Source organism: Gossypium hirsutum, chromosome D06, assembly GCF_007990345.1.
Source record: "Gossypium hirsutum isolate 1008001.06 chromosome D06, Gossypium_hirsutum_v2.1, whole genome shotgun sequence".
Lineage (NCBI taxonomy): Eukaryota > Viridiplantae > Streptophyta > Magnoliopsida > Malvales > Malvaceae > Gossypium > Gossypium hirsutum.
The window spans coordinates 59932-80613 of record NC_053442.1 but is presented as its reverse complement, the minus strand read 5'-3'; the positions used below and the strand labels follow the sequence as shown (position 1 = coordinate 80613).

General features: G+C 35.2%; 2 protein-coding genes and 1 pseudogene across 2 annotated transcripts; all 3 read left to right on the top strand.

Annotated features, from left to right (window-relative positions):
* Positions 1 to 5182: 5182 nt before the first annotated feature.
* Positions 5183 to 8045, top strand: LOC107940712 (glucan endo-1,3-beta-glucosidase, basic isoform-like). The gene is made up of 2 exons (NM_001327439.2): positions 5183 to 5301; positions 6895 to 8045. Exons 1-2 carry the CDS (start codon positions 5226 to 5228, stop codon positions 7845 to 7847), a joined length of 1029 nt encoding a protein of 342 aa, NP_001314368.2. The 5' UTR covers positions 5183 to 5225; the 3' UTR covers positions 7848 to 8045.
* An 821-nt stretch (positions 8046 to 8866) lies between these two features.
* Positions 8867 to 10915, top strand: LOC107940715 (glucan endo-1,3-beta-glucosidase, basic isoform). Its single transcript, XM_016874158.2, has 2 exons — positions 8867 to 9042; positions 9853 to 10915. Exons 1-2 carry the CDS (start codon positions 8967 to 8969, stop codon positions 10800 to 10802), a joined length of 1026 nt encoding a protein of 341 aa, XP_016729647.1. The 5' UTR covers positions 8867 to 8966; the 3' UTR covers positions 10803 to 10915.
* Positions 10916 to 11780: 865 nt separating this feature from the next.
* On the top strand, positions 11781 to 19312 carry LOC107940724 (glucan endo-1,3-beta-glucosidase, basic isoform-like; annotated as a pseudogene).
* The last annotated feature ends 1370 nt before the right edge of the window (positions 19313 to 20682 follow it).

Genomic DNA, 20682 nt, shown 5'->3' with positions numbered 1-20682 from the left:
ATTTTTTGTGTTGGTTGAGAAAATGTTGTGGTCATGGCCCATTTCAATTAAATGAATATGCTCGCAAATAATTTTTTTTAGAGTTTTACTATTATAAATATAACATATTCATAAGTATCCGAGTAATATAGAACTAAATTAATAGAAAGCACAACAGATATTTGAATTAAAGACTCAAACTTAAGTATTTAAAGACCTAAATTTATGAACTTATAATCGAACGTATACATCAACAATTAAAAATATATTCATTCATTTAACTCGGGAAACAAATATAAACAACAAAAAAAATTAAAATATTCATCGGAATTTTATTACAACTCTATTGGTAATTGGTTCTGACTCATCTGAACCGGGGATTGCTTGGTTGGCCCAATACTAGTGGGTCATAGTTAGGCCGCTGGACCTGGATGAAATCAAATTCTAAGGATTTTTTGCAAGGGTTAATTTATAAAGCATTTTCCCAATTGTAAATGGAAAAAGGCAAACTCAACGTGTTCCTCGAATGCTTAACAATAACAATGATATATATTATCAAGCGTTTAATTATGCATAAAATGAAAATTAATTAATTCTTTAATTATCAATTATAATTAATTTTAAAATATGTTACAAAAATATAAATTTCTACTAAACGTAGTATTAGTTTTAAGCTCATATTACGGATAACATATTTTATTTGATCAGAACTATCACATAAATTATTCATAAGGTTCATAAAAGCAATTCAGGTATCCTCTATTTCCGTTTTACATCTTTTCAAAATTTGTTACTATCCTTTGCAAAGAGTAAAAAATAAATAATTTAATATTAGTTACAAACTAATATAAAAAATTATAAGCAAAGAAATAAAAATAAACTTAATTCTCAATGTAATACTATTGTTAAGGAGGAATCGACTCTCTTATTGGGAGAAGTCTTTGAAGTGTTGTCCTTGAAGTAGCTAATCTGAACTTCGAACAATGGTTGTATTGTACCCAGAATTACTATGTTTGATTTTAATATTGAGATTTTGTCTTTTGACTCTGAAGAGAGTCCAAAGGGGTTCATGGAATTTGTCAAGAATGTCTAGGATCCACCAAGAAAATGTTTTATCATTTTGGCCTTGGTGGGATTTAAACCGAATCCCTTTAAGAACACTACCACTTAGCGAATGGTAGACCCTAAGCACTTCCGATAAATTCCAAAAACCCTTTTAGGCTCTCATCAGAGTCGAGAGATAAAACTTTGGAGCAAAAATCAAGTATAGACACATCAAATATAATACCTCCACTGTTTGAAGTCTAAATCAACTGTTTGTTAAAAAAAATTTGAATAAGAAAACCGATTCCATCAACAACTATAGATAAACTATATTCTAATTTTTTTTCCTATTTATAACTCAAAGGAGAGGCTTATAATTTAATAGTCCTATAATGTGCTGTTTCATGGGAGCCACATTAAGGGATGGCTGCTAAATCAGGTAGTTGTCCACTGTTATATAGAAAATTGCACAACGTACATATTGATTTTATCTTACACTAATTTTTATGGAACTTGGAATATTTCCGTCCCTACGCATTTAATGGGTCGTCGAGGGCATGGACTGATTACATGCACTACATACAACCACTATTTTCTAATATATATATATATATATATGTGATTCCATTCAAACATGGACCAACGCAACCGAGTCAAGTTACGAACATGACAGATACCGTGCATTATGAGACTCATAATTCAACTTTTTCTCTGCGTCGATTTCGGGTTTTTGTTAAACATATATACATGTTGACTATAATATCCATTAAGATAAATATTTAGCTCGAAGAATAATACAAGACCCGACATTTCACAGGCAGTTAGTATAGTGAGCAGGTATATGCATAATCCTGGAAAAGGACATTGGCAAGCTGTGAAATGGATTCTACGGTATATTCAGAAGACCGTGGATGTTGGATTATTGTTCAACCAGGATAATACACTTGGTAAAGGTGTTATTGGGTACGTTGATTCTGACTATGCCGGTGATTTGGACAAGCGAAGATCAACCACCGGTTATGTGTTTACACTTGCTGGAGGACCAATAAGTTGGAAGTCTACACTACAGTCTACAGTTGCATTGTCAACCACAGAAGCCGAGTACATGGCTGTAACAGAGGCTGTAAAGGAGGCTATTTGGTTACAAGGTATGGCTAAAACCTTGGGGTTGGTTCAGGAGCATATTAACGTGTATTGCGATAGTCAAAGTGCTATTCATTTAGCAAAGAATCAAGTCTATCATGCACGTACAAAACATATCGACGTACGATTCCATTTTGTGCGGGAAATTATTGAAGAGGGGAAAATTTGTCTTCAGAAGATCAAGACTGCAGATAATCCCGCAGATATGATGACCAAGGTGGTAACATCAACCAAGTTCGAACATTGTTGGAACTTGATTAATATCCTGCAAGTTTAACAGTTGAAGAAGGCACTATCAAGTATTGTTGTCAAAGGCAGAAAGAATTGTGTGAAAATAAGATTATCCTAATCAAATCTTCAAGGTGGAGATTATTGGAACCCACCCATTGTTTGAAAAGTCAAAAAGGGTGGGCACCGAAAGTAGAAAGTAAAATTGGTTGGCAAGTTGGGTTAAAAGTTGGCATGGGATAATTGCAATTTTGGTCCCTAATTGTATAGGGACATTGCAAGTTGATCCTTGAACCTCAACTATAAATAGGCCTAACCATTTCTTACTTTCTTCATCCCATAATTGCCATTCTCTACTTAAGGCATTATTCTCTCTCTCTATTTGTAAATTTCACTTGTAATTTTTGGAGTGAAATATATTTGGTAGTGCCCGAGGACGTAGGCAAAATTTGCTGAACCTCATTAAAATTCTGGTGTTCTTTATTATTTGTTTTGCATATTTTGTGAATGTGATTGTAATGATTTATTGTGCTATTAAATTACGATAGAGGGATATTCTGGCTAGGAAAGACTTGGTATTTAAGTGATCTTCGTGATCTACCTCTCTTTCCTGGGAATTGAACTTAGTGTGATTTTTCAGTACAATAATTTTACTCTTTCACACGCTTCCGCGCAACAAACTTCAATCTCACGGTTTCTATATTAAGGTCTTGAGGTAATACTAGGTCATCTCTGAGTACTCAAAGTTCAACTTTTACACTAATTGCATTAGGGGTGTGACAAAAAGAGCCAATCACCCAATGACCCTAATGATCGTGGATAATCATCCTACTTTATTTAGATAACCATCGGAATTCAATTTGACCTATCCCGACGGAGGAGGTTTCCATGCAACTGGAACAATGTCAGGAAGATTGAAATTCTTTGAAAAGACTAAAGGATCACGACACAACCAAATTTCTCATAAGGCGAAAGGAAAAACAATGAACCAAGGAATTGAAGGATGTTGGACTCACTTTTTTGAGGTGACATTACCTTGAATCCATTCTTCCCAATTACTCGGTTGAGGAGACCTAAACCAACAATGAAAATAAATAGAATTCTACAATTGCTGGACAATATACATTCCCGAAACAGATGGATAATGGATTCTTATTCATTAGAGCAAAAAAGGACAAAGATCTATTAAGTTCATACCACGACGATCATAAAGGTTTAGGTGGGAAGAGCTTTCCACCGACATTTCCAAAGGAAAAAAATTTAATGTTGGAGGAAGGTGAGCTTTCCCTATCAAATTCTAGAGATTTAAATTGCTAGAAGAGGGGGTGCCAAGAGAGGGAGCATTGCCTGCTAGGATGGAGGAGTAGGTACTTGACAGGGTAAAGGATCTAGATTTCGAATGACCACAGCAAACAAAATCCTAGCCAAGCTAGGAGACGATACAAGAATGCTTAAGAACACATCAATCACATATTTTGGAAGTTGGTAAGAAATTGAATGATGCTCACTAAAAGACCAACTATTGCAGACTTGTTCAAGAGACCGAACTCCTTCAAAAATGTTAGAGGGCCTTGTACTAGCTAGCGGAGAGGGTTTCTTCCCAATCAATTGTCACTCCAACATTTCACAGAACTGTCATCCTTAATAACCCCTCTTATCCCTGACTCAAAATATAACTAATCTTCCTCAAAAAAGACCAAATCAAGTATGTATTCTTTAACAGATGCAGTTGTCTACTAATACCGAGGATGGATTGGTTGCATCAAAGAATCGTTAGAACAAGCTTTTATACCAAACTAGGCTATGTCCCATGTTCCTAGAAAAAAGCCATGAATTTTATATTGGCTTTGTACTGAAATTGGTCATGGGATACAAGTCTTTCACACTACTGTTAAACTATATGAGGTGCTTTTTGTAGGCATAATCGTGAAACAAATGAGTGAAGTATTAATTCGGTTACATGAAAAATTAATATTATACACAAGTAGAGGTGCTCATGGGCTGGGTCTAAAATTTTTTTGGCCTACATCTTAGGCTAGGCTTGACCCAAAATATGGGCCTAAAATTTTGTCCAAGCCCGGCTCGGAAAAAAGTTTTAAGTCCGAATCCGGTCCAGCCCGGCCTGACCTATTTTTTTAATAAACACCAAAAATTTATTTTAAAAATAAAAAATTAAAAAAAGTATTTTAAATTTTAAAAAATATATTTATTATATTCAGGCCCGGCCCAAAAAAAGTGGTGCCTGATTTTTTTGCCCAAACTCATATTTCAGGCCTATATTTTTACCCGAACCCTCTCATATTTCGAGCGGGCCGTCGGGTAGGGCCAGATTGCCCGGCCCAGGAAGTCATCATAATATTTTTTAGAGCAAGTTGAATTTAATAAATTAATTGAATCGTACACTATTTACAAACCTAAAATCCGGAAAAAAAATGTTATGATTTTATTTTTTGGAGGTAGAAATTTTGGTTTTATTAAACTTGAGGATTTCGGTCCATTCACATTTAATGGGTCGTCGAAGCCAGTTTTCTAACATTTTTAAAAAAGTCTTGGATTCAAACATGGCTCGATGAGTAGCCGAAAAGAAACCATGTAATTGGAAGAGTCTAATAAGTGTAGTTACGAAAATGAGATAATGAGACTCAATTTTTCCATGCGTCATGAAGGACTCAAGACTTTTCTATGAAGTAAAGGAAGGGGCAGCGCGCTAGTAAACGAAGGACCTGCCAACGCAGACAATCCTGAGCTGTAATTTCTGTATAAAAGGGTGCTGAGAATTGGTGTTAGAGGCATCACAGCACTTCCACAATAGTAAAATCTTTTATTAGCCAATGGCCAATGCCATCATGCATTCAACTATGCTTCTTCTGCTTTCGGGGTTGCTATTGGCTATCTTCAAAACCACAGGTCTCTCTTTCATTCTTTACACTATCTTTTGTGTTTCTTTATGAATTATATGTTTCTATATACAGACCCAAAGCCAGAAAATATTTTTCTTTTGAGGAGGCAAAATTCAATTTTATCATTTAATAATTCCTTTAGGTACAAAGCATCTCCAACATTTTTCATATGTCCATTACTTACTAATACTTGTTTGTAATTATTATGCGGTTTGTAGGTATAAATTTATGAGAAGATATTGTATAAAATTGTGATTTTATGTCATTTTTATTCTTTTCCAATAGGCCGATGATGACAAATCAGATTTTTCTTCTTGATTCTCAGTTTTTTCCTCCTAAAAAAAATCAAATCCAACTAAAAATGCTAAAAATGTGGAGTAAAAATCTGATTTGTTATTCTCCTATTAGATAGAGATAAGGATAACATAGAATCACATTTTCATACAATCATTTCTTATAAATCTATATTATTTCAATAAATCAAGTTATATATCATACATCATATATATATATATATATAAAGAGCTATAATTTTTTTTTAAAAAATTAGCATGGTTCGCCAATCCTTTGCATTTGGTTTGTTATCAAATAATTGAGTAAAAAATTTAGGATTAAAATATGTTTGAAATATTTGTATTCTTTGTAACTTTGAAGTTTAGTTTTTGTATTTTTATTTTTTAGAATTTAGTTTCTCTATTATTCAAATCTAAAAATTTAGGTCTAATTGGTAGTTCATTTGAATTTTTTTAAAAACAAAATCCAACTTTTTATTAAATTAAATGACAAATGATTAGGTTAGGTAGAAATTGTTTAAATAAAATTATGATTATGGTCTCACTACTATATTTAAATTTTGGATTTAGTATCGATATTTTAATTTGATATAATTTAATTCTTGTATTCTTATAATATCATTAGTTGGTCCAAACAACTGACACCCTTAATTATTTCAATTAACATGATGAGGTCGATTTTTTTTCCTTAAAAAATACTTATTCCAACTTTTGTTCTAGAAAAGATTTTTTGTGTTAGAAAAGTACTTTTTTTAAAATAAAAAACTCATGTTAGCATTTTAACTAGAACAATTAAAGATGTTCTTAATTTGGACTAGCTAATGTCATCGTAAAAGTAGATGCCCAAATTATTTCAATTTAAAATATAAATATTAAATCCAAAATATGAATATAGTTAAAACTATAATTTGACTATTATTTTATATGCGTATATATAATTGTTTTTTTAAAAACACATTTTTAACACAAAAAATCTACCTCGAAATAGTTGAGGATGATAACCATTTAGGCTAATTAATGTTATCATAAAAGTAGATAATCAAATTATGTAAAATTAAAATATAAAATTTAAATCTCAAATGAGATCATATTGGAGGGATTAGAATTAAAAATTTACCATTATCAAATTAAACTCCTAACCCTAAACTATAAGTCGACTGAACCACAAGTTTGAGTTGAAGTGTTCATTTAAAAACAGTCTTGGTTTGGATCCTTAAAAAACAAATAAATAAAAACCCTAAACCAGAAGCCATTTAAAGGGTAAGACGATTTTAAAATTAAGGCATTGTGGAATTAATGTGATGCAGGTGCTGAAGTTGGTGTTTGTTATGGAATGAAGGCAAATGACTTGCCACCAGCAGCAGAAGTTATCGACCTTTTCAAACAAAAGGGCATCAAACGAATGCGGCTCTATGATCCGAACCCAGATGCTCTGCAAGCCCTCGGTGGTACCAACATTGAGCTGCTGTTAGATCTTCCGAGTGCAAACCTTGAATCCGTTGCTGCGAGTCAAGCCAATGCTGATCAATGGGTTGAAGACAACATAAAGAAATACAACACTGTTAATTTCCGATACATCGCTGTCGGGAATGAAGTAAAGCCTACAGATTCATTTGCTCAATCCCTTTTTCCGGCAATGCAGAACATTCGTACCGCAATAGTTAATGCAGGCCTAGGGGATCAGATCAAAGTTTCCACCGCTACGTTTTTCGCTGCTATTGATAAATCATCTTTCCCTCCATCGAAGGGCAGTTTAGATCCTGAATATCAGAAACTTCTTGGCCAAGTCATAACTTTCTTGAGGGACAATCAAGCTCCATTGCTTGTTAACACGTATCCCTACTTTAGCCACATCGGAGACCCCGAACATGTTCCTCTTGACTATGCTCTCTTTACGGCACCGTCTGCTGTTGTGCAGGATGGTTCGTTGCAGTACCAGTACCTTTTCGACGCGATGCTGGATACCTTTTACTCTGCCCTGGAGAAAGCCGGTGGGGTATCAGTGGACATTGTTGTTTCGGAAACTGGTTGGCCATCAGACGGTGGACAGGCCACGAGTGTCGATAACGCAATGACTTACAACACGAAATTGGTTCAACATGTGAACCAGGGTAAGGGGACTCCGAAGAAACCCGAAAAAGCTATAGTAGCTTACCTGTTTGCGATGTTTGATGAGAATGAAAAAGAACCGGCATATGAGAAACATTGGGGGTTGTTTTTCCCAAAAAAACAGGAGAAATACTCCATTAGTTTCAATTAAAACCGGTAAAGCCATTTCTCTCAGTCTCGGGTATACTAAAGTTTACCATTGTCATCGCCTCTAAAGAAGGCAGCATAGGCCATATATAGAGGCAAATAAGCGTGGATGTCTACTGTAATTTTATATAATTGGGTGCGTTCTGCTCACTTCTAAGTTAAATAAAATGGTTTCGGCTATTATCCGACTACTTTCTGAATTAATTTTTAATATTTTAGACATCACATTATACATCTTTAAAGTATAGATAACACATTAAATATTTTATAAAAGTACAGGTGAAAATGTAATTTGACATTATTTTCTTTTCATAAATTTTATATTTTTTAAAAATATATTTACCATCACTATTATTACTATTAGTCAACAAACATGCGGCAAGTATTTCTTATCTTAAAAAAATATCTTCCATTCAAACATGGACCGACCTAAAGACTCTAATAAAATGCCATTATCTGACTCGTGACTCAACATTTTCAACGCGTCCATAACGGAGTCATATTATTAATTACGGGTATAATTTCAATATTTATATTGTTATCAATTTAATCCTTTTATTTAAATTTAATCATTATTATTTTAAAAAAATTTCAAAATTTAACTTTCTATTAAAAATTAATTCGACTCTTTTTAAATTTGACTATTTTCAAAAGATTAAGAGTTAAATTTAATTAAAAATAATGATTAAATTAATAAAAGATGTAAATATTAAAAGCAAATTTGACATTCTCCCTAATGACACTAGAAAATGGTTAACTAAAAACGAAGTTTGAGTAGAGAATTAATGAGTTATATCAAAGTCTTCCATTGATATTAATTTCGTATTCAATATATATATAAATAAATAAGAAAAGGAGATGATGAATCAAAGACTTTTCAGTGGAGTACTATACGAGTGGGCAGGGCGCTCAAAAACTGCCAATAAACAAATGGCAAAGTTAGGCTTGAATTAATGGTGGTAAGAGTTTTAATTCATGTACCATAATTTCATATATATATAGGAATACTAGACCTGCCAGCGAACACCATCCTGGGCTGTAATTTCTGTATAAAAAAGGGCGGTGAGAGTTGGTGTTAGAGGCATCACAGCACTTCCAGAATAATAAAATCTTTTATCAGCCAATGGCCGATGCCATCATGCATTCAACTATGCTTCTTCTGCTTTCTGGGTTGCTATTGGCTATCTTCAAAACCGCAGGTCTCCCTTTCATTCTTTACACTCTTTATGTTTCTTAGTGAATCATTTATACAGACCCATAACTAGAAACTATTTTTGGAGGTAAAATAAAATTATAAATTTTGGGAGAATATTTTGTTTTTTTAAAAACATCAACATCTGTCATATGTGTATTCTTTTTGGCGTAACTGAGATATTTTCTATATTCTTCTTTTTTCGGTATTTGTAATTGTTGGAGTTTTCCTTCTATATCTGACTTTTAGTTTATAAAAATAAAAATATAATTTCATCATTTTTATAGCTCATATTTTTATAATTTTTTAAAAATAAAATTAAAATTTTATAATTTCGAAAGGTTTCATTGTAGGGCATGCATGGATCCATGAGTATATTTTAATCATAATCAAATTTTCATTTATATATAATTGTATCAAATTAAAGTTTATATATAATTTTAAAATTTATGAAATTAGATTAATTTGGCGAAACTTTTAAAAATCACTAATCACAAGACAACAAGACAAATATTTTTATGAATTTTAAAAATTGAAAATCTGTATTTTTTTTATATCTCACGCACCATTGGTAGGAGTAAATCGTTGTCCCCTAAACTACTAGCAGATACTTTCTAAACTCCTAACAGATACTTTCTGTAATCGGTATTGTGACTTTGTGAGTATGGAGTGAACCACGAGCAAAGTGATAAAAGATTTACGTTAAAATATTCTATTGAACTCAGTTTTGAGTTTTTAGAGTCCAATCCGAAAAGCTATTCAAAGTGTAAAATGTTTGATTTTAAAATTAAGGCATTGTGGAACTAATGTCATGCAGATGCCCAAGTTGGAGTTTGTTATGGAATGATGGGAAATAACTTGCCGCCAGCAGCCGAAGTAATCGATATTTACAGAAGAAAAGGCATCCAACAATCGCGACTCTACGCTCCCAACGAAGCTGCCCTACGAGCCCTCGGAGGTACCAACATCAGGCTGCTATTAGATGTTTCGAATCCTAGACTCGAATTCCTTGCAGCTAGTCAAGCCAATGCTGATCGATGGGTTCAAGATAACGTCAGGCGATACAGCACCGTTAATTTTCGATACATCGCTGTCGGGAACGAAGTAAAGCCATGGGATCCATTTGCTCGGTTCCTTTTCCCAGCAATGCAGAACGTTCATAATGCAATAGTTAAAGCAGGCTTAGGGAACCGAATCAAAGTTTCTACGGCTACGTTTTTCGGTGCTATGGAAGTATCTTTCCCTCCGTCTCAAGGCAAACTTCGTGGCGATTACCAACAACTTCTCGGTCCAGTCATAACCTTCTTGAGGAACAACAGAGCTCCATTACTTGTTAATGTATATCCCTACTTTAGCCACATGGAAAATCCAAGAGATGTTCGTCTAGACTATGCTCTCTTTACGGCACCATCTGTCGTTGTGACAGATGGTCCATATCGGTACCAGAACCTTTTCGACGCGATGTTGGATGCATTTTACGCTGCCTTGGAGAGGGTTGGTGGGGGAAGTTTGGACATTGTTGTTTCGGAAAGTGGGTGGCCGTCGGCCGGTGGAACGGCTACGAGTGTTAATAATGCGAGGACTTACAATACGAATTTGGTTCGACATGTGAATCAGCGCAAGGGGACTCCGAGGAAACCTGGAAAAGCAATAGAAGTTTACTTGTTTGCGATGTTTGATGAGAACAATAAAGAACCGGCATATGAGAAACATTGGGGGCTGTTTTTCCCAAACAAACAGGAGAAATACCCAATTAGTTTCAATTAAAAGGGGTAAGGCCATTTTCTTATGAAAGCCAAGGTAGAGGCAATAAATGTGGTCTGATTATTGTAATTCCAGAGCTCAGCTCTTTGCGAGTGAAATAAAATGGGTTTCTCATAGTTATAAAAATACCATAATAATATATATGATGATAGTTTAAGTATCAGGTTAGACATTTTATGAAAATATAAGTATTAAATAATACATAAATTTATAGTTCAAGTATCACATTGGATATTTTTAAAGTACAAGCACCAAATTAAACCTTCTATTTTTTTATAAACCGTATATTTAAAAAAAATACATTTACAAATACTATTATAATTGATTGATTCATAATTTATGTGTGTAAAAAAGACTTTGGTATTAATATATATATATAGTAATTTTAGTAAACTGAAGGATTTCCGTCCGACTTACTTAGGGTAAGTTTGGATGGGCGGTGCGTTTGTCTATAGTTAGTGTAAAAACAGTGATGGCGAGGAGATTAAATACTATAGCGATATTGTAGTGTGAAACAAAAAGTAAGCTAAACGCACCGCACTGCACCCAATCGTCTATCCAAACTCACCCTTATTCAATGGGTCTTTGAAGATAAAGACTGATATAATAAAAATATGCCCTTCAGCTACATGCGACAAGTATTTCTTATGTCTTCCATTCAAACATGGACCAACGTAACTACAAGCCTCTAATAAGTTTACTTACCAATCACTCATTTTTCTCTCTGCGTCCATCACGGAGTAATATTATTAATAATAAAAAAGAAATGGAGATGATGACCCAAAGACTTTTCTTTGAAGTATAGGAGGGGGCAGGGCACTCGCAAGCTGCCAGTAAACAAATTGCAAAGTTAGGCTTGAATTAATGGTGGTAAGAGTTTTAATTTATGTACCCTAATTTTCCAGGAAGTAACCACAGACAATAATTTTAATTTTTGTATAAAAGGGTGGTGAGAGTTGGCGTTAGAGGCATCGCAGCACTTCCAGAATAGTAAAATCTTTTATTAGCCAATGGCCAATGCCATCATGCATTCAACTATGCTGCTTCTTCTTTGTGCGTTGCTAATGGCTATCTTCAAAACCACAGGTCTCTTTTGTGTTTCTTTATGAATTATTTATACCTCTATATACAGACGTAAAACTAAAAAATATTTTTGGGATAAAATAAAATTATAAATTTTTGAGAGAATATTTTATTTTTAAAAAATCAACATGTGTTTTATCTTTTTGTCGGTAATTCTGATTGCTTAACTCCTCATTTCTATATTTGTTTTATTGTTTATAAAGATTAATTTTTTGCTCTTTATGATTGCCTATCCTAATAATGTCATCTCAAATATTTGAATTCAAATAGGGTGATGCTAAAATTTCTTCTAGTAGAATTAAATTATATTTTTGCGAGTTAAAATGTAATTTCATCATTTTAATTTCAAGAGATAAATTTCAAAGTTATAGATAAATTTTATTTTGATTTAAGATAATTTTTACAAATTATTAATTAATATAGCATCATTTTATGTTTATATATTGCATATATAAATTATTATATTTATCCAATATAGAAATTATTTAATGTATTTATTTCTTGAAAGGTATATAATTTAATCAAAATAAAAGTCTTATGTATATGCAAGGGCGAAGCCAGAATAATTTTTTTAGGGGGGCCGAATGAAATTTTAATTTTTTATAGTATATATTTGTGTAATTTTTAAAGGATTAAATCAAATTTTTATAATTTTAGGGGGTCAAAGTAAAATTTTACCTTTACTAATTTAAAATTTTAAAAAATTTAAAACGCCTAAATGATAAATTACAATTAAAGTTTTATGTGTATAATTGGACCAAATCAAAGTTTATATATAATTTTAAAATTTATGAAATTAGATTAATTTAACGAAACTTTTAATAATCACTAATCATTAATAATTAAAGTTTCATGTGTAAGAAATGAACCACAAATAAAGTAATAAAACACAAATCCTCAGTTTTGAATTTCATCTCCAATTTCCGAAGCTATTCAAAGCGTAAAACATTTGATTTTAAAATTAAGGCATTGTGGAATTAACATCATGCAGATGCCCAAGTTGGAGTTTGTTATGGAATGATGGGAAATAACTTGCCACCAGCTGCCGAAGTAATCGACATTTACAAAAGTAAAGGCATCCAACAAACTCTATGCTCCCGACAAAACTGCCCTACGAGCCCTCGGAGGTACCAACATCAAGCTGCTATTAGATGTTTCGAATCCGAGACTCGAATACCTTGCAGCTAGTCAAGCCAATGCTGATCGATGGGTTCAAGATAACATCAGGCGATACACCACTGTTAATTTTCGATACGTCGCTATCGGGAACGAAGTAAAGCCACAGGATCCATTTGCTCGGTTCCTTTTCCCAGCAATGCAGAACGTTCATAAAGCAATAGTTAAAGCAAGCTTAGGGAACCAAATCAAAGTTTCTACGGCTACGTTTTTCGGTGCTATAGAGGTATCTTACCCTCCGTCGCAAGGCAAACTTCGTGGCGATTACCAACAACTTCTCGGTCCAGTCATAACCTTCTTGAGGAACAACGTGTTGGGAAGAAACCGAACAACCGAAACAAAGCGAAAGCACAACCGGTGTTCTTTCTCTCCCTATAACTCCTGTCAAAAATTATGGCAAGCACAATAGCACAAGATATGTTCTCTAGCAACCTTAATCAACCACAAATCAACTAATGCAACCACAATAAAAATAAATAGAGACACCGGTATTTTACGTGGAAAACCCCTCTAAATTAAGGGTAAAAACCACGGGACTTTAGAGTCCGATAAAGAGCTCCACTATCATCAAATGTTCGGCTACAAGATCACAATATCAAGCCTACAACAAGCATTCAACTCCGACAAGGCTAACAATATGTAATCTTTAGCAAAAGAGAGAAAAATGAGAGAACATCACCAAAAACGTAGCTGCTGAAAAATGGGTATTTCCGATGCTACAAGACTCGGATGAAAAATCCGACCGTACAAAGTCAAGAACACCTTATCGCCTAGCTGCTGTCCAAAAATCAGCTCAATCGAACCACGGATGGACCTTCGATCGAGGAGTTGATCACTGCTGCACCAAGCTTGAAAAACTGATTTTTTTTTCTTTCTCTCTGTTTTAATTTGAGATTTTTTTTTGTTTAGCTCTACAAAAATTTCTGCCCACATCACCCGTTAAAAGCCCCCCAAAAATGGCTTTTGACAAAACCAAAAAGAGACAATAAAATGTGGTAGAAATTATGGGTTTCCCACATAGTGGGACCCACACCTAACAAATCTCCCCCTCCAACTATGTAGGGAATGCCTCCATACCGGAGGTCAAACAACATGCTTCAAACTTTACTCTTGGTAAGGCCTTCGTCAACATATCAGCACCATTATCATTAGTGTGTATCTTCTCAAGCTCTAACAGCTTAGCTTCAAGAACATCTCGTATCCAATGGTACCTCACATCAATATGCTTAGATCTAGCATGAAAAGTTGAGTTCTTACCAAGATGAATAGCACTCTGGCTATCACAGTACAGGACATACTTCTCCTGAGTAAAACCAAGCTCATGCACAAGCTTCTTCATCCAAAGCATCTCCTTACACGCTTCGGTTGCTGCAATGAACTCTGATTCGGTGGTGGACAATGCAACACACTTTTGCAGTCTCGATTGCCATGCCACAGCTCCCCCTGCATAAGTGATTAAGTAACCTGAAGTAGATCTCCTTGAGTCAATGTCTCCAGCCATGTCTGAATCTGTATACCCAACAAGAACAGGTTTCTCATTGCCGAAACAAAGTTTCATGTTGGAAGTGCCACGAAGATATCTCATAATCCACTTCACTGCATTCCAATGCTCTCTGCCTGGATTAGAAAGAAACCGACTAACTGTACCAACGGCATAAGCCAAGTCTGGTCTCGTGCAAACCATTGCGTACATCAAACTACCCACGGCTGAAGAGTAAGGAATTTTCTGCATCTCTTCCTTCTCCTTTTCTGTGGAAGGATTATGCTTAACACTCAATCTAAAGTGCATAGCAAAGGGAGTATTCACCGCTTTAGCTTTGTCCATACTAAACCTTTGAAGTACTTTCTCAATGTACCTCTCTTGTGATAACCATAATTTCTTGGCCTTTCTATCACGTGTCAGTCTTATGCCAAGAATTTTCTTTGCTGGCCCCAAATCCTTCATTGCAAAGGATTTACTCAACTCTTGTTTCAACTTCTCAATTCTAGAAGCATTCTGACTAACAATAAGCATATCATCAACATAAAGCAAAAGAATAATAAAATCATCACCAGAGAATCTCTTAACAAACACACAATGATCAGAAGTAGTCTTCTTGTAGCCTTGCTCCCCCATAACAGACTCAAACTTCTTGTAACATTGCCTTGGAGCTTGCTTCAAACCATACAAGCTCTTCTTCAATCTGCACACATAGTCCTCTTTCCCTTGTGCAACAAAACCCTCTGGCTGCTCCATGTAAAGCTCTTCTTCCAAGTCACCATGAAGAAAAGCAGTTTTTACATCCATTTGTTCAACCTCTAGGTCATAACAAGCTGCCAAACTCAGTATAGTTCTGATAGAGGACATCTTCACAACCGGAGAAAATATTTCTTCAAAATCAACCCCTTTTTTCTGAGTATAACCCTTGACGACCAATCTAGCTTTGTATCGTGGAGATGAAGACTTCTCTTCTTGCTTCAACCTGTAAACCCACCGATTATTCAAAGCTCTTTTGCCCTTAGGCAGTTTCACCAATTCAAAAGTATGGTTCTCATGCAAGGATTGAAGTTCGTCTTTCATCACTTCAACCCACTGATCTTTGCATTCACTCTCCATAGCCTCTTCATAACATTCAGGTTCTCCCCCGTCAGTCAAAAGAACATATTCATCAGGAGAATACCTGACAGAAGATCGTCGATCTCTGGAAGACCTTCGAAGTGGAACTGCTGGTGGAGCTATAGGTGCTTGTTGTTGATCATTCACAACATCATCCATGGGAGTATCAAAGTCACCTATAGTCTGATGGTCACCACTAACATCACCATGCACATCATCCTGGATAGGATCTGGTGAAGAGTCTAGGGGAACCGGATTCACATCGATCAAGTCACCACTACCTTGTGAATCCACTTTCTCCGTCTTATCAATGTCATCAATGGTCTGATCCTCAATGAAGACAACATCTCTGCTTCTCACGAGTTTCTTCTGAACTGGATCATAGAGTCTATAACCAAACTCACCATCTAGACCATAACCAATAAAAATGCATTGTCGAGCCTTGGCATCCAACTTGGATCTTTCATCCTTTGGAACATGAACAAATGCTTTACAACCGAACACACGTAGGTGATCATATGACACGTCTTTACCAAACCAAACTCTATCTGGCACATCACCTTTCAAAGGAACACTAGGAGACAGATTTATCACATGTGTCACTGTATTCAAAGTTTCAGCCCAAAATGATCTTGGTAACTTTGCATCTGACAACAAACATCTGACTCTCTTAATCAATGTTCGGTTCATTCTTTCAGCTAACCCATTTAACTGTGGAGTCTTTGGTGGTGTTCTCTGATGTCTGATTCCCTGTCGCAGACAATGCTCATGAAACGACCCTGTGTACTCGCCACCATTATCAGTACGAATGCACTTCAACTTCTTCCCAGTTTCCCTTTCAACTGATGCTTGAAACTGTTTAAACACCTCAAAGACTTGATTTTTAGACTTCAAAGTGTAAACCCATAGCTTTCTTGAACAATCATCAATGAAAGTCACAAAGTAAAGTGCACCACCATGTGATCTTACTTTTATCGGACCACAAACATCTGAATGGACCAACTCTAGCAACTCTGATTTCCTATGAGGAGGATGGCTTCTAAATAAAACTCTTCTCTGCTTTCCTGCTAGACAATGAGCACAATTCTTCAGTGTAGCATTCTTTAAACCCGAAAGTTGATTCTTCTTCGCTAAACAGCTAAGCCCCTTCTCACTCATGTGACTGAGTCGTTTATGCCACAACTCAGTTGAGTTGTCATTCAGTGTCACATTCACCGTCTCTCGAGAAGTCAAAGCTTGCATCAAGTACAAATTTGAGCTCTTCTTTCCTCGAGCCACAACCAAGGAGCCTTTAGTCAGCTTCCGCTGCCCTTCACTGAAGGTGTTACAGAATCCCTCATCATCAAGCTTTCCTGCAGAAATCAAATTCAAACGGACATCCGGTGCATGTTTGACATCCTTGAGAGTTAACTTTGTTCCATTGTTACTTACCAAGCTAACATCTCCCATACCAATAACCGAAACCAAACCATCATTACCCATCTTCAATACCCTAAAATCACCAGGAGTATAAGATGTGAAGAATTCCTTCCTCGACGTGACATGAAGTGATGCACCAGTACCAATTACCCAACTAGTCTCGTCGCATGCTAGGTTGATCAAATTCTCATCACAAATAACTAACAGATCTTCACGAGTAACAGTAGCAACACGCTCGAATTTTTCATCGTCATTTCGATCGTGTTTATCACCACCACTTTTGTTCTCTTTCTTCCACTTGAAGCAATATTTCTTGATATGACCTTTCTTACCACAATGATGACACTCAAGATTCTTGTATCTCGATCTTGATTTGCTTCGGCTTTTATCTCTACCCTTTCCATCTTTGTCTCTGTTTCTCCCCCTGTTCTCGATAACCAACACCTCGGACTGTGATGTAGAACCTTGAGATCTTCTTCTAACCTCTTCATTCAACACACCACTCTTAGCCAAATCCAAAGTAATAATACCCTGTGGGGCAGAATTAATGAGTGAGACTCGAAAGGTCTCCCAAGAGTTTGGTAGAGTAGCAAGCAACCAAAGTCCTAAAATCTCGTCATCAAATTTGACACCCATACCAAGCAACTGATTCATCACACTCTGAAATTCACTAACATGGTCAGCTATAGACATTCCTTCTTTATATTTCAGCGCCATCATTTTCTTCAGCAAAAACAACTTGTTATTGCCCGACCTCGAAGCATACAAGCTTTCAAGCTTCTCCCACAATGTTCGAGCATGTGTCTCTTGATCAATGTGGTTGTAAACATTTTCTTCAACAAATTGCCGAATAAAGCCACACACTTGTTGATGCTCAAATTCCAATTCTTCATCACTTTTCGAATCGGGTTTTTGAGTAGTAAAGACCGGAAGATGCAAAGCCTTCACAAACAACAAGTCCTTCATTTTATTCCGCCAAAGTTGATAATTTGTGCCATTCAACATAATCATCTTGCTCGTATTAATTTCCATAATTATCTGACACAATAACCAAGCTCTAATACCAGTTTCTTGGGAAGAAACCGAACAACCGAAACAAAGCGAAAGCACAACCGGTGTTCTTTCTCTCCCTATAACTCCTGTCAAAAATTATGGCAAGCACAATAGCACAAGATATGTTCTCTAGCAACATTAATCAACCACAAATCAACTAATGCAACCACAATAAAAATAAATAGAGACACCGGTATTTTACGTGGAAAACCCCTCTAAATTAAGGGTAAAAACCACGGGACTTTAGAGTCCGATAAAGAGCTCCACTATCATCAAATGTTCGGCTACAAGATCACAATATCAAGCCTACAACAAGCATTCAACTCCGACAAGGCTAACAATATGTAATCTTTAGCAAAAGAGAGAAAAATGAGAGAACATCATCAAAAACGTAGCTGCTGAAAAATGGGTATTTCCGACGCTACAAGACTCGGATGAAAAATCCGACCGTACAAAGTCAAGAACACCTTATCGCCTAGCTGCTGTCCAAAAATCAGCTCAATCGAACCACGGATGGACCTTCGATCGAGGAGTTGATCACTGCTGCACCAAGCTTGAAAAACTGATTTTTTCTTTCTTTCTCTCTGTTTTAATTTGAGATTTTTTTTTTGTTTAGCTCTACAAAAATTTCTGCCCACATCACCCGTTAAAAGCCCCCCAAAAATGGCTTTTGACAAAACCAAAAAGAGACAATAAAATGTGGCAGAAATTATGGGTTTCCCACATAGTGGGACCCACACCTAACACAACGGAGCTCCATTACTTGTTAATGTATATCCCTACTTTAGCCACATGGAAAATCGAAGAGATGTTGACTATGCTCTCTTTACGGCACCGTCTGACAGATGGTCCATATCTGTACCAGAACCTTTTCGACGCGATGTTGGATGCATTTTACGCTGCCTTGGAGAGGGCTGGTGGGGGAAGTTTGGACATTGTTGTTTCAGAAAGTGGGTGGCCATCGGCCGGTGGAACGGATACAAGTGTTAATAATGCGAAGACTTATAAAACGAATTTGGTTCGACATGTGAATCAGCGCAAGGGGACTCCGAGGAAGCCTGGAAAAGCAATAGAAGTTTACTTGTTTGCGATGTTTGATGAGAAGAATAAAGAACCGGCATATGAGAAACATTGGGGGCTGTTTTTCCCAAGCAAACAGGAGAAATACCCAATTAGTTTCAATTAAAAGGGGTAAGGTCAGTTTTGAAGAAAGCCAAGGTAGAGGCAAATCTGATTAGTGTAATTCCATAGCTCGGCTCTTTGCAAGTGACATAAAATGGGTTTCTCTAATATATTTATAAAAGATAAATGGCCTTTCTACTTGTCCAGATTACAAGTATTTCTATGACAAAGATAGTAACATACTTTGCACTTTAAGGGATGCTTTTATATAAAATCAAGCATTTCCTTTGGAGCACACATGTTAGTAACGAGTTTAATATTTAATTTTTTTATCACACCATTAATCCACAATTAAGTTTCTTATTAGCAGTAAACTTGCATGCTATCCAAGACAGAAGTTGAAATCGCCATGTCATAATTCCATCTGCTTGCCATAATATGCATTAACATGTCTGCAAAAAGGCTTTATTTTTCTTCCATTTTACACATTAAGAAATACACAGCACCATTTTCGCTATATTATATCAAAATACAGAACTAGTAAAGTTGTATTGAATTGGTTATGCCTACTACACTTAACTGAAAGGCTGAAACCAAACTTCAATTGATGTGGCCATATCTTTTACCTATTCAAAATAGTTGTTTATTATGTACGGTTGAATTTGTTACATTATGACTTGTGTTTTTTAAGGTCAATTTATGGTTCTAGTCCTTATACTATATTTAATTTTTAAATTTAGTTTTTATACCGTAGTTTAGCATGGGATTAATACATTATATTGTACTTCAGTTTAGTTTCAATATTCAATTTGGTACTTGAGTTTTTTTTTGTCTCTAATACATACTTAAGTTTAGCTTCGATGATCAGTTTTGATACCAAAGCTTTTTTGTCTCGATTAAGTACTTGTGTTTTTGTATTAGAACACACTTGTCAAACATTCATTAGGCCACATGATGTCATTTGGTTGGGTACCAAATTAAATATTCAAACCAACTCAAGTACCTAATGGTATATTAACCTTTTAACACGATTCAATCTCTCTACTTTTATAATGTCATTAATTAATCGAAATAGTGAACATCATTAACTATTCTGATTAAAATGTTCACACATTTTTTTTTAGAAACACCTATTTCAATTCATTTTGTTTGCATAAATTTTCCAATGTTGGAAAGTGTATTTTTAGGGAAACCCACTTCAAGATTTTGACAAAAAAAATAGTGAACTTATTCGACTAATTAATGAAATTATAAAAAAATAGACCAATTACACTATGTTAACTTAAAATACATTGACAAAATACCAATTTTAAGCATATACTAGAAGGACCAAAATCATAATTTGACCATATTCCTACCAACTCCTTACTTATCCTCTGTTTATTACATTCCTAGTACATCCAACTGCTCCATTTTCAATTTTAATGGTCCTTA

What these genes read in the sequence shown, in the direction of transcription:
- LOC107940712 (NM_001327439.2), top strand. Translation starts at nt 5,226, where the DNA reads ATGGCCAATGCCATCATGCATTCAACTATGCTTCTTCTGCTTTCGGGG. An exon ending in GGCTATCTTCAAAACCACAG is followed by an intron (nt 5,302 to 6,894) that starts GTCTCTCTTTCA and finishes AATGTGATGCAG; the next exon opens with GTGCTGAAGTTGGTGTTTGT.
- LOC107940715 (XM_016874158.2), top strand. Translation starts at nt 8,967, where the DNA reads ATGGCCGATGCCATCATGCATTCAACTATGCTTCTTCTGCTTTCTGGG. An exon ending in GGCTATCTTCAAAACCGCAG is followed by an intron (nt 9,043 to 9,852) that starts GTCTCCCTTTCA and finishes AATGTCATGCAG; the next exon opens with ATGCCCAAGTTGGAGTTTGT.